Source organism: Didymella exigua, assembly GCF_010094145.1.
Source record: "Didymella exigua CBS 183.55 unplaced genomic scaffold M421scaffold_6, whole genome shotgun sequence".
Classification (NCBI taxonomy): domain Eukaryota; kingdom Fungi; phylum Ascomycota; class Dothideomycetes; order Pleosporales; family Didymellaceae; genus Didymella; species Didymella exigua.
In genome coordinates, this window is record NW_022984780.1 from 231,556 (window position 1) to 244,239 (window position 12,684).

The 12,684-nt window shown below is 53.2% G+C and overlaps 5 protein-coding genes across 5 annotated transcripts; 2 read left to right on the forward strand and 3 right to left on the reverse strand.

Moving 5' to 3' along the window:
* Positions 1–770: 770 nt before the first annotated feature.
* M421DRAFT_417789 (NAD(P)-binding protein) lies at positions 771–1,864 on the reverse strand. The gene is made up of 3 exons (XM_033591585.1): positions 1,773–1,864; positions 1,490–1,724; positions 771–1,439 (listed from the first exon to the last, which is right to left on the reverse strand). The coding sequence occupies exons 1-3, from the start codon at positions 1,800–1,802 to the stop codon at positions 916–918; spliced, it is 789 nt and encodes a 262-aa protein (XP_033451383.1). The 5' UTR covers positions 1,803–1,864; the 3' UTR covers positions 771–915.
* Positions 1,865–2,138: 274 nt separating this feature from the next.
* Positions 2,139–3,107, reverse strand: M421DRAFT_90227 (uncharacterized protein; the record flags this gene model as incomplete). Its single annotated transcript, XM_033597838.1, has 1 exon — positions 2,139–3,107. One exon carries the CDS (start codon positions 3,105–3,107, stop codon positions 2,139–2,141), a length of 969 nt encoding a protein of 322 aa, XP_033451384.1.
* Positions 3,108–3,327: 220 nt separating this feature from the next.
* M421DRAFT_417790 (aldehyde dehydrogenase) lies at positions 3,328–5,206 on the reverse strand. The gene is made up of 3 exons (XM_033591586.1): positions 3,976–5,206; positions 3,584–3,925; positions 3,328–3,485 (listed from the first exon to the last, which is right to left on the reverse strand). Exons 1-3 carry the CDS (start codon positions 5,147–5,149, stop codon positions 3,439–3,441), a joined length of 1,563 nt encoding a protein of 520 aa, XP_033451385.1. The 5' UTR covers positions 5,150–5,206; the 3' UTR covers positions 3,328–3,438.
* Positions 5,207–7,959: 2,753 nt separating this feature from the next.
* Positions 7,960–9,631, forward strand: M421DRAFT_2659 (MFS general substrate transporter; the record flags this gene model as incomplete). Its single annotated transcript, XM_033588737.1, has 4 exons — positions 7,960–8,182; positions 8,231–8,331; positions 8,384–8,706; positions 8,758–9,631. 4 exons carry the CDS (start codon positions 7,960–7,962, stop codon positions 9,629–9,631), a joined length of 1,521 nt encoding a protein of 506 aa, XP_033451386.1.
* Positions 9,632–9,832: 201 nt separating this feature from the next.
* On the forward strand, positions 9,833–11,784 carry M421DRAFT_417793 (uncharacterized protein). The gene is made up of 2 exons (XM_033591587.1): positions 9,833–10,450; positions 10,501–11,784. The coding sequence occupies exons 1-2, from the start codon at positions 9,952–9,954 to the stop codon at positions 11,685–11,687; spliced, it is 1,686 nt and encodes a 561-aa protein (XP_033451387.1). The 5' UTR covers positions 9,833–9,951; the 3' UTR covers positions 11,688–11,784.
* Positions 11,785–12,684: the final 900 nt, after the last annotated feature.

The window sequence follows — 12,684 nt, forward strand, 5'->3', positions numbered from 1 at the left end:
ATTCGCCTGTTCTTATTGAGGCATTGTAGCCTCGGGTCTGATTGTTGTCTACACCCATCTGGTCGATGACTCTGTACCGGGATCCGTTCGTTTCCGCCTCGTTCGTCACTTCCACGTAGACCCAGTAGTCTTCAGGCTGTTTCGTCTGTTGCTCGTCACAAGTGGCATTTTGTACGTCAAACCGTCGGAGGATGACTTCGCACGGCGTCCCTGTCTCAACCTCGAAGGCCCTCATAGTGTTGGCGTCGCTGACTCGAACCTCTTTGGTGAATGGCTTGCCGGCAGGAACGGTTAGAACCGGGTTAAGGTGTTTGTGTTGCCACGATGAGCAACAGAGCTATCGCAGCCAGTACGCCCTTTCCTCCATGACGCAGGGGCGCCAACGATATCTTCAGCTTCTCCGTCACTGACGCCTTACTGACCAATGTGTATTCGAGTCCTCGGTGGCTTGCTGCCCAGTCGAAGATGATCGCTAAAGCTGCGGTAGTAAGTGGCTGGAGTACCGCAAGGTATGTGCTCCAACTCTCGCTGAGCGTCTGGTCCGACATTGCACCGGATGATGATGCTGTTTCCCACGCAGCTCTGACGTCAAGGATGTTGTAAGACCCAGCGATCAAGACATGCGGTGCCTGAATACATGTAATTAAGCAGCGCGCTAAATCTGTCAGCCTCATTGGGACAGGGGGTCTAGTGCTTATGCCATAGATGTTTCAGAACTGTTGAACAGCCTGGGATATATCATAAGCGAGCCACTTAGAACAGAGCAAGATGTTGGAAAAATGTTCATGAAAATTGCCGTGTGTAAGGATGTGCAAGGCTGAAAGCAGGCCACGATATTATCCGCCTCTTTATGCTCAGTTGAAAGACTGGCTATCGAAAAAGCAGGTGGCTACAGACTAACATCAGCTTGGAAGTTTACAGCTTCGCACCTACAACACTACCACCATCCAGCGCGATTGTCGCACCATTAACATACGACCCGGCTCTTGAGCTCAGCCAGATACATGTTCCTGCGACGTCCTCTGGGCTTCCAATACGTCCCAGCGGAATACCACTCTCTATGACGTCCTGAAACTTCTCAAGTGTTGCCTTCATCATCTTGCTCTGGAAAGGTCCACATGCAATGGTGTTGCTTGTGATACCCCTCTTGCCGAGGTGGCTCGCGAGAACGCGGCTCATGTGGTGCAGACCCGCCTTCGAGGCGGAGTATGCGAAGGTCTCGAGCGCAGGGACACGAAGCCCGTCGACGGAACCGATATTGATGACTCTTGAGGGCGAGATGGAGGATTGTGCGGCTTCGAGAAGTGGGGTGACAGCTTGTGTGAGCTGGAAAACGCGCTTCAGATTGAGTGTGAGGACGCGATCCCAGGCGGCGGATGGGTAGGTGTCGTAGGACTCGCCCCAGTTGCTGCCACTGTTGTTCACGAGAACGTCGAGCTCTGCGTTGTGTCAGCCATCTTCTTACCTTTACAGATTGCAATCAACATACTTCCTGCCCTTTTCTTCAACTCATCTGCGATCCTGGTGATGTCCTCCTCCTTGTACAGATCGGCGGCGATGAAGTCTGCCTTGCCCTTGCCGAGCGCATTGAGCTCTTCGCATGCTTGCTCGCAGGCCTTTACGTCGCGAGAGGAGATGTATACATGTGCGCCGTTCTGAACGAAACCTTCGCTAATCATGCGGCCAATGCCCTTGGCTCCGCCTGTGACAAGCACGACCTTGCCCTACTGTCTGTCAGCGAGAAACCCAGTATTAATACAAGTGATTATTACCTTGACATCGAAGAGGCTTGAGTTATCCATGATATTCAGGTATATGTTTGAAGAGAAGAAGAATGGACAACAAGCGAAAATCTTAGGCGCTGTCTCGGTCCAGTGCGATTGTGGTCGTTATTCCAAATCGAAAGCTGGGGTCGAGCCGAGGCACGATTGATTGGGTTAGTTACCTATGTATACCGGTATAGCGTGATCGTGGACGATCCTCGCGAACTCGTCGGGGCGACGGGAGGTGACAACGAGTGATTGTTACAATTTGCGACTTTGCGTAGTCTACCTAAAAGCACCGGACCTGTCTCTCACGCCTCTTCTTACATTTAAGCACCCACTCCACGTCCCGCCACTTACATCGTTTACCTCACTTCAAGCCCCAAGACCTTTGTACCTCCGCACCTTTTTGCCCTTGCTCTTCTTTGGCTGGACCCAGGCTTTCTGTCCATTCTTCAGACGGAAGTATTCGCCTTTTTTGTCCCTGGACCGCACATTCCTCTCCACGAATCTCCGCAGCGCGCCAACTTTGGTATACTTCCTTGAGGCGGTCGTCTGCCACTCTTCACCATTGCTAGTCCTCTCGCTGGAAGACTCACTTCTCGTGTCGTCTTCCATCTGAAACCTGACGTTCTGACATCGGCCTCTGTCCCCTCTAATCATCTCGCCAAGCCTCAAGCAACTCATAGGCCCTACACACGTGTCGGTCTCAGTATCCGTCTCGCTGACATACCACGGATGACTCTCTTCATCCTCACCATAGTGCTGATACTGAAGTCCGTACCCGTGATCAACACCCTCGCTGTAGCCCTTAGTGTAGCGCCCATAGCTCTCATGAGCTCTGCTGCTCGTGCTTCTACACCTCGCTTGATCAAACCGCTCACCACCACGGCGTCTGCTCTCTTCAGTCTCCCTTGCCATATCTTCATGCACCCTGTTCGCTGTTGAACCCGCTCTCCTCCTGCCTTCACCTAGCCCAGCATCCCAAAACCATTGTGGCAACGCAACTCCCCGCCCATCGCGACGCTCGCCAGGCTGTGCGAGATGATCACCAAAGACAGGGTAGCGGCTGGGCGTACGGTACTCGACAATACGCCTACGCTGTCTAAACTGGTACTCTCTGCTGTCGTCTAGTCTGGGACCAGGGTCACGTTGAGGGGAGGCCGGTCGTCTGCTGCGTGAACCGCGTGGAGGGCCTGCGTATGATGGAAGACCGCCGGGCGGTAATGTATGTGGAGATGAAGTGCGCGAGTGATCGGAGTAGTAGCAGTCGCCGTAGTAGAGGTGGTGTGTACTGTGGGAGCCCGGGGCGTAGTGGTGCAGGTAGGGTTCGTACGATGACATCGGTTCTGGATATTGAGGTGAAGTGCGGTGAAGCCCGTTTCAGGATGGTAATGGGCGTATTTGACTTGTGAGGGCCATTTTTGTTAGATGTTGTGAGTTTGGTTGAGGTCAATCGGTCAAAGGAGGTGGCTGTTGTTCACGGTTGTTGAAGTGGTTGTGGTTAAGCAAGCAGCATACGCAAAGCTCGCAGTCGTGAAATAGCATCAGATTTGCCTGCGTCATTGTAATATTGTTCGGTTTGGAATGATTGACGAAGAATTGCATAGAGTGAGCGATTTGGGGTATATATAATATCGTGGTAGATTATCGTACAGCAAGGTATATTTCTTGCCTACAACTTCGCGCGACGCTGCATGTACGCCCTGACGCCGATGGCGGCTGCAAACTGTTAGTCTATCTTCGATCTCAAGGCCGCGTGTCTTCCTCTAATCCTCTTCTTCTGTACAAATGAGAACCATACGACGGATTTTACTTACCGATAAGCACAGCCAGCCCCTTCAACCCGACCAGTCCCAAAAACCAGCCACCCCACCCAATCGCGCGTCCATTGCGGTCGAAGTTTGGCTTCACCTCGTTCATACCGGAGAACTTCTTGAGCTTCGCGCTTGTGTATGGGGGATACCTGACATCCATCAGGCTCTCGATCCACGCTGGAGTCGTGGTCACACTGCGGCGATGCGTGAAGGTATCGAAGGAGGCTTTGCCGCGGTAAGCGCCCTGGCCAGAGGAACCAACACCGCCGAAAGCGAGTGTGGGAATGGCGGCGTGGTAGAAACCGTCGTTGAGGGAGGCGCCGCCGGAGCGTGTCTGGTCGAGGACTGCGACTGTTAGCAAGCAAAGTTACTGTGCGTAGAGAGATGGAGCCTACTCTTGTGCATCTCTGCCTTTGTGCCGAAGGCGTATGTGCCGAGAGGGGTGTCGTGTACCTCGTTAGCGAACTTGATGGCTTCGTCGAGATCGGTAACGGGTAGAAAGGGAAGGAGAGGACCGAAGCTTTCGTCGCGGAGAAGGGAGTCGTCTACGCTGTCGACCTGGACGACGGTAGGCTCAATAAACAGGTCGTCCTCATCCATGGTGCCTCCCACGACGATCTTGCCATTGCTGGAGTCCAGCATTTTCTTGAGGCGCTGGAACTGCTTCTGGTTGACGACACGGCCGTAGTCTGGCGAGTTGCGGGCACCGTTGGGGTAGAACTCCTTCAATGTGTCTTTCATCGCCTGGATGAATGCCGGAACAAGCTCGCGGTCGATGAATGTACAGTTCTGGCTTACGCAGACCTGGCCGGCGTTCATCGTCTTCGCCCACAACAGACGCTTTGCGGCCAGCTTGGGGTCTGCATGCTTGGTGATAATGGCGGGGTTCCTACCGCCGAGTTCGAGGGTCAGCGGTGTGAGGGTCTCCGCCGCCTTCTTTGCGATGATCTTCGCCACTGTCTCTGATCCTGTGTAGAAGATCTTGTCCCACTTCTCGTCGAGCAGTGCCGTTGTCTCCGGGATAGCACCCTGTATACAGGAGTAGCAGTCAGGGTCCAGCGACTCAGCCAAGATCTTTTGCATGACCATTGCTGCATATGGCGCCGACTCGGAGGGCTTGATCACAGCAGTACAGCCAGCTGCGATGGCTCCAATGAGCGGCCCAATCGTGAGCTGGATGGGGAAGTTGTATGCGCCAATGATCAGGACAGCGCCAAGAGGGTCCTTGCGGATCCTAGGGCCCATGAATTTATTAGTGAAGGCAATATCTGCGGGCTTCTCATCCTGTGCGAAACGGTCGACGTTGTTTGCCATCCAGACGCAGTCGTTCATGACCCATGAGATCTCGGTCAGGTACGTCTCAAACTGCGACTTGCCGAGATCCTTTTTGCACGCCTCTTCAATGAGACCTGAATTGTCCTTGAACGCCCAGTATAGCTTGCGCAGCTGCTGCTTACGGTACTCGAGCGAGCGGGTCTTGTGCGAGAGAAAGGCTTTTCGGACGCCTGCGCATGTCGGCGCAATGCTGTCCATGGACGTGTGTTCGAAGGAAGGGATATTTGACGCCATCTTGCTAGATTGACAGCAATACAGTAAAGTGGCAGAAGTTGACTGGCGATAGACTGACTTTGTGTGGGGTCCAGAACCTTATGAGCTTTCGATGTCCCTGATGCGCTTGACAGGGGAAAGCCCCACTCCACATCCACTTACCTCGGCTGGGCTGGCTAGCGCAAACGGAAGCGGACGAACATGTGGATGCAGCAACCCCATTGTGCCCCTTGCATGTCCATATGGGACTCGAACGCGCCCGAGTTCCGAGACTGCGGATGCAACGCCCGTAGAAAGGAGGAGTTACCTTTCTTACATCCTATATAATCTGGTAGTCTGCCCCTGCCATCGCGAGCATGCAGGCTCTATCACCGGTGACTGCGATCTCTCGTCAATTCGGAATGTCATTAGGCTACGGAGCCCTTCACGGACGTTGATGAAATCCGCTCACTGTGAAGGCTTTATCTCCATTTGCGTTCAGCATCCTCTTACCCTTGCCATCTCCCGCCGTTCAGTGAAGCAAAGCAGTGGCCTTCTTCCTTGCAATGCAAGGGTGAAAATGCAAGATCATCTTCTGTTTGCCGTAGCTGTCGCTGGTCGCACTGGCGCTCATAAGCACAATCGATCAGAAGCTGCTATCAAAGCCCTGCCTCACGAGATCGGTGACATCTCTCGAGCTTTGCGACCTTGGAAAGATGAAATCGTTTCCGGCGGCCCAGCTCTTTCTGCCCAGCTCTTTGAAAGGACAAGTCGGTCAAGAAACAACTGCGTAAGTATGTGGTCATGGCTGTCAGTCGATATGCTCACCATCGCAGTGCTCTGTATCTCGATCAATATCGGTCAGCAATTGACAGGCCAGGGATCGCTCACAACTACTCCACATGTAAACATCAGTTCATGCTCACTGAAAACGATACCATCCAGCTCATCAATGCACTGAACGGCACGTCTGGTATTATCTTCCCCTTGAATGCGACCTGAACGGTTGATAGATTTGGTCGCCGCTTCTCGTTCCTTGTCGGTGCTGTCAGCATGGCCGCATGTGCATGCATAAACACAGCAGCTGCCATAGTCACAGAGACTCCTACAAGCCTGGGCGCCAAAAATCGTCGGCATTGCTCCGGCTCTACTGATATTCCTTTTCGCTTTTTCTTTCACGCCATCGTAGAGTGCTACAATTTGGATCTGGACCCGAGGAGATCGACCCAATGAACGTCCATCAGGCTATCGTCGTATCATCGCAGTTTCTAAACGTCGCCAATGTCTGCCTGCAGCAAGCGTTCATGTCTGGCTAACAATGAGTTTTACGACATGCATACGTTGGGTGCGATCGGCGTCGTACCGGTTGCTGATGTTTGATCCTCGTCAATGAAAAGAACATCAGTTTCGAGGGACGACACGATCTTCGGACACGCAAATCACATCGAGAACGCCGAGCTGAGTAAGGGCACCGCGGAACACATCGAGAGTGCCACTGCTGAAAGAATCGTCGTGGAAGCCCCGAAGCGAAGCGCAGCACGTAGGCATGTACTGGAAGATGATTTCGTGTGTTGGGCATTGCGAATCGACTCGAAGCATTATTACCCCGTCAAAAGCAGGACTTCTTAGCACCCTTCTGTCCGTCCCACTCATATCACTTGACCTTCTCTAGCGTACTCAATAGTTACCCACCCCGGTCCACCGTTATTATCGCCCAGCACCAGGTGGGTATCTTTCGAAGGCTCCAAGGCTGGCGGCGTGCCAGTTGCTAGCAGCTGTCAGCACGCCACAGGTGGCTGACGCGGAAACGACGGCTTCATTTCATCCTCTCCAGGGCTGCGGCTGAAGTGTCAGAGGAAGACAAAGACTTCGGGCCACCGAATATGCATCGGCACATGGTCCGACTTGACTACCAGTCCTGCGAAGCTGTTCCACGTCCCGAACACCGCGCCACGTTTGAGCTGCCGGCAGCATACAAGAGTACAGCCTAGGTATCACACGAATTGTTAATCTCACTCACATTCACTGCAGCAAAATGCCTGCTTTGTTTCGTTGGTCCTATCAAAGGTCTCGGCTACTCGGCTCAGTGGCCAAGTGCATTGTGCAGGCTAAGAATCTTGGTCCTCTATAACTTCCACAACCACATGCGGAGTTGCTGACACAGCTGTATATGACTGCGCCAGGGCGTATGGTCAAGACCTTGGAGTCCAGCCTTTCTCATGGCACCGAAGCATGCGCTCGTTGTGCATCAGACCGTCGGCCCCTCTTCTCGGGTCCGTCCCTGTTGCAAGATGACGCTCACCTTTACCGGCCAAGAACAGTTTGGCAAGCACGTCTGGGATTGAGTTAGGGAATTTCCAACAGTGAGTGGAGCGATGATCTCTGCAGATGAACGCAGCTTTCCAAAACAATGGTTCCAGGACGAGCTCTTGCCTGCTATTTGAACGCACACAGGTATCTCGGCTTGAGACTCCAGTGTACGATTACTATCACGAACGCTTCAGCCACTGATATCAACAAATGAGATCGATCCACAACTACGAACATGCCAGCTGTGCTGTCTTCGGAAGCGGTCGTAAGGATGACGGAAGTGGGCCCCCAGCGCGCCAATTTTGACGATACGCGGTCAAGATAGACTTTTTGGGCTACTAACGTCAATGACAAGTCTTCAGGATCTCCTGGCACCGTGGCACAGCTTCGTTACCCCGTGGGGCATAGCATCTAGAATGTGGAGACCTGCCTATAAGATTAGGGGGTGCATGCACCGCTCTCGACTTCAAGAAGGTGGTCTTTGCTCTTATTTGACCTCGATCAACTCAGCACCTTCTTGACAAATCGACATACCCAACGCCATGAATAGTGAGAACGACTACTCCGGGGAGAGTACGCCTGATAAAATCGACAAGATGAGGTCGGGGTCTGACCCTTCGGTCCCCGAGAAGATCGAGCAAGTCGCAAATGCGGGAACCTGCATTGCCGTGGACGCAGAGACTGAGAAGCGACTTTTGAGGAAGCTCGACATCCGTATCATCCCCATGATCTGCTGGATTTACCTAATGAATTTCATGGATCGTGGTATGTGTGGCGCTTAGCACAAATCGGCGCATGGGCTAACACGAACAGTCAACATTGGTAATGCCCGTTTGTACGGTCTCGAGGAAGATCTAGGCATGGTGGGTAACGATTACCAACTTGCTGTCGGAATCCTCTTCGTTACATATTGTGTAAGTATCAATATACTGATGAACACACGTGTCACAGCTAACGATGGACCAGTTGTTTGAGACGCCATCCAACATGATCATCAAGAAAATGCAGCCAGCCCGCTACTTGGCTGGGCTAGTCTTCTTCTGGGGTCTTGTAGCCACATTCACCGCTTTCTGCAACAATTTCGCTGCGCTTGTGGCTTGTCGACTCCTCCTGGGTGTGTTTGAAGCCGGGCTTTTCCCTGGTGTCATACTCTACCTCTCAATGTTCTACAACAAGAAGAATGTGTCGTTACGCAATGCGTACTTCTATGGAACCAGTGCCATTGCTGGTGCTCTCGGTGGCCTCGTCGCGTATGCGATCGGTGAGCTAGACGGTGCTGGTGGTTGGAAGTAAGCATCTAAACACTGAATGCTTCAGGGCGCCTGCTAACAATGTTTTAGCGGTTGGAGATGGATCATCGTTATCAACGGCATCCCCACGGTCTTGACAGCCCTGGTCGTGCCCTTCGTGCTTCCGAACAGTCCCGAGACTGCTAGCTTCTTAACTGAGGAAGACCGTCGCAACCTTGTGCTCCTCCGAGAGCTTGAGGTCGGCCAAACAAAAGCCGCACAACTGCTCCACAAGGATGATGTGAAGGAAGCTGCTAAAGACTGGAAGACTTGGGCTTTTTCCATTGCACAATTCAGCGGTCTTGGTATGCTATACAGCTTCTCGGTCTTCCTTCCCACCATCATCTTCGAGATGGGCGCTGGCTGGAGCCGGCAAGTCGTTCAGGCGCTCACAATGCCCGTTTACTTCCTCGGCTTCTTCGTCTATATCGGCAGTGCATTCTACAGCGACAAGATCCAACAACGAGGCATTTTTTGTGTGGGCGGCTTCATGACCTGCATGGTGGGATACATCTTCCTCATCGCAAACCAGGGTACAGCCCTCAGCTTTGCTGGCTGCTTCATCGTGGCCATGGGACTTTGGACATCGACAGGTACCGCCATGACATGGATTGGTGTGAACAATCCTCGCTACGGTAAACGAGCGTTCGCAAGCGGCATGCAGATTACCATTGGGAACGCCGCGGGAGTTTCGGCGCCGTTCCTGTTCAGCAACGCAGATAGGCCGACTTACTACCCGGGGTACGGTGCGACTATAGCGTTGCTCGCCCTCGGTGTTGGCATATATACTGCACTGCACTTCTGGTACCGTAAGCAGAACAAGAGCAAGCTTGAGGGGAAGGAGGACTGGAGGATGGAGGGGCTGTCTGAGGAAGAGATCGCAGAGCTAGGAGAGCATAACCCGAGGTTCTTATACACGGCTTAGGATGAAACACGTGTTATCAGAGTGGAAGTAGAAACAGTTAGTAATGCAGACGATGCTCAACAATGTTGGTAGTCGCAAAATGCAAGACGCGTTCTTTCCAGAATCAATTGCCTGTGACGTAAGCATGAGGGCTAGTCGGTTGCGGCCTAGCTTCACCTCGCCTCGTTGCATCTCTTCATCGTCCGTAACCTGGAGGTACACAGCACATCCAGCAACGACTTTCGTTGGTACGACTGTCGCTCCATCATAACGAACAACGCTGTATGCTAAGCCCCGGTGCTAAAAAGCGGAAGACACGCCACTCAGGACGGGATTTCAGGATGGAGCGCCAAGAGCCCGGTGCCACCATGCTTGCTCTTGCCGATACCGGATTATTACGCCTTGTGGACGAGTTGCTTCTCAATGTTCTCGACCACATCACGTGCCGTAGAGACCTTCGTAGCTTTGCCGCGACGTGTACACGCCTCCAGGGTTTGGCAGAACCATATATCTGGCGCTCCCTGTTGGTGCTAAGCGGAACACATGCACGCGACATTGCTACAGCTTTAGATCAGCGCGACCAGCGAGTCGACTTCATTCAAGAGCTCTCGATTCGATACAAAGATCCCCACAAAGATGGTGTTGAGATGCTCAATCATTGGTTGACGCTGATGTCGAGACTACGCCACTTTACTCTTGAAACCCCTTGTCCGAACAATTCGGAATGGATTCATCAAGTCCTCTTTGATGGGTGGTCAAAGATTGACTTCTGGAATTTGTTAGCAAGTGCAGCATTCCCGCGGGAAGAATTGCCGGTTGCGTTGCCCGTGCTACAATCCTGTAGGTAACTCTTCACGTATGAGGTCCACTCTCATGCTGACAGTGAATAGTCACCTTGCATGCGCATGGAGCAGATGACAGAAAATTTCTGTTTGACAATCGTCTAGCTTCGGTCTTCTACCACCCAACTCTCCGGGATCTCACTATTTCTTGTTTGAACATTAAGAACCAGGATATGGAATCAACAATTGAATCTTTCGGCAAAGAACGCAAGTCCACGCCTCTCCGTTCATTGACATTCATCGAATGTAACATCGATTTGGACACACTTCATACCATCCTCAGCTTGCCAAAGGCTCTCAAAGAACTGTCCATTGGCGAACGACTACACGTTTTCGAAGGGGCACGCCCATCGATGAACGTTGCAGAACGCACAGCCTCGAAACACTTCCTCCCAGCCCTCCAGCAACAAGCCGAGTCGCTTGAGAAGCTAACCCACATCGGCGGCTCTATTCCCTATTCTGTCGCCCGCGAGACCGACCCCGACGGTGCAGCAAAACTCCGCTCCTTCACCTCCCTCCGCCACATCGAGATCGGCTTCGAATCACACTTATACTACTATCTGCGCGCCAACGGCTTCCCCCCACGCCTCTCTTACCTGAAGATGCTCGACAACGCGCTCTCAAACAACTACTCCCAACTCCCTGACATCCTAACCCGCACAGTGTTCCACTCGACCACCTCACTTATGACAAAATGCTTCCCCTCCAGCGTTCCCGACGACTTTACATTCCACATCCACTACTCCCACCACACCGCGTTCCACGTCGATAACGCGGACGAATTCATAAATACCCTGTTCCTCAGCCGGCCCCTGATCTACCGCATCGCAGACATCCTACACGAGCATAAGGGCCGCTTCCTGGTGTCGCGCGATGCGTTCCCCGGCGGTACGGCGTTCATCCCGCCATATATGTACGGCGAGCAGCTGCCGGTTGAGAGAATGCTGTATAGTTCCGATGACTATTATACGTTCAATGGCAAGGATTATCGGGTCTTGGACGATGAGCGGTTCAAGGCGAAGGTTGAGCGGGATCTGGTGGTTTGTCCGAAGTGCGAGAGAAGGGGGTGGAGTGAGAGGCAGTGTAAGCAACTCGGTGATGGGAGCAGGTGTCAGCCGTGTTATAGGGATGGTGTGGAGTGTGGGTGGGCGAGGGATAGGAATGGGCAGCTTGTGAGGCCGAAGGGTGAGGGCGGGGATGGGGAGGTTGGTGCCGAGGTGGTGACAGAGACTTGACGAGCTCAGTAGTCTGCTAAGGGAGGCGAGCGAAAGTATGCGTGGAATAGACCATCTTATCTATCTCGACTGGATCCTCCTGAATGGTGATGCCTCGGTTGCGCAACATCCACCTTTCAATCTGCATACCAACTACTGTCGTTCATTCGTAACATCATTATCAAACACAATCGTCCATCAACATGAATCCCTATCCATCTGACAATTTTACTATCCAAGCCCCTTTCCCCTCATCGCACACCCTAAATCCACCCGGCCCTCCTCCGATCATCTGAAATCTTCCGATTAATCGCCTCATCAAGCCTACTCTGCACCTCCCTACTCGGCGTCCTGAATCTATTAGGATCCTCGTCTAGACCACCGACCCCCGTATGTCGATTATTCGCCGGAGTCCGAACGGGCGTTCTCGCAGCGACGGGCGTGCGAAACTGTGCCGTCGCTGACGGTGGAGGCGCGTTCCGGTGTGCATTCTGGAGCTTCTGTTTGCGTGCGTCCTTGCTTGCTGTGCGTGATGGAGCAGGTGTGGTTGGAGCGACTAGGCGTTTCTTGCTGGGGCTCATGGGCAGCTGTGTGGGGAGGCCGGGAGGTGTGAAGGACTGTGCGGTGCCAGAGTCGAACTTTGGATCTTTGGGCTCGGGTGTGCTCACGCGCTCGACGGTATATGAAGGAGCGGGTCTGAAAACAGGTTTGATAGCGGGTTTGCTCAGTGTCTTGACGGATTTGCTGCGTACGGGCAGTTTGGCCGCTGGCTTTGGTGCGGTCTGCTGGCTATCTTCCTTGTTCCATGCTGCGACGCGGTCTGCGATAACCTTGGCGCTTACGACTCTCTGCTTCGCTGGGCCTGATGCAGCTTCAGGCGTAGAGAGCGCTACGCGTTTAGGCTGTACGGCGGTGCGTGCAGCCGGTGGCTTTGTTGTACGGACTGCGGGCTGCGTTTCCACTGGCTTCCGCGTAGTGACAGCCTGGCTGAATCCTCGCGGCGTCCACGAAGCCGTGC

Bases quoted from the DNA above. Each gene is read 5' to 3' on its own strand.
- M421DRAFT_417793 (XM_033591587.1), top strand. From the start codon at position 9,952: ATGGAGCGCCAAGAGCCCGGTGCCACCATGCTTGCTCTTGCCGATACC. The intron at 10,451-10,500 runs GTAGGTAACTCT...GACAGTGAATAG, and splicing joins GTTGCCCGTGCTACAATCCT to TCACCTTGCATGCGCATGGA.
- M421DRAFT_417790 (XM_033591586.1), bottom strand. From the start codon at position 5,149: ATGGCGTCAAATATCCCTTCCTTCGAACACACGTCCATGGACAGCATT. The intron at 3,926-3,975 runs GTAGGCTCCATC...TAACAGTCGCAG, and splicing joins AAAGGCAGAGATGCACAAGA to TCCTCGACCAGACACGCTCC. The intron at 3,486-3,583 runs GTAAGTAAAATC...AACAGTTTGCAG, and splicing joins GGGGCTGGCTGTGCTTATCG to CCGCCATCGGCGTCAGGGCG.
- M421DRAFT_417789 (XM_033591585.1), bottom strand. From the start codon at position 1,802: ATGGATAACTCAAGCCTCTTCGATGTCAAG. The intron at 1,725-1,772 runs GTAATAATCACT...GACAGACAGTAG, and splicing joins CAAGCCTCTTCGATGTCAAG to GGCAAGGTCGTGCTTGTCAC. The intron at 1,440-1,489 runs GTATGTTGATTG...GACACAACGCAG, and splicing joins GTTGAAGAAAAGGGCAGGAA to AGCTCGACGTTCTCGTGAAC.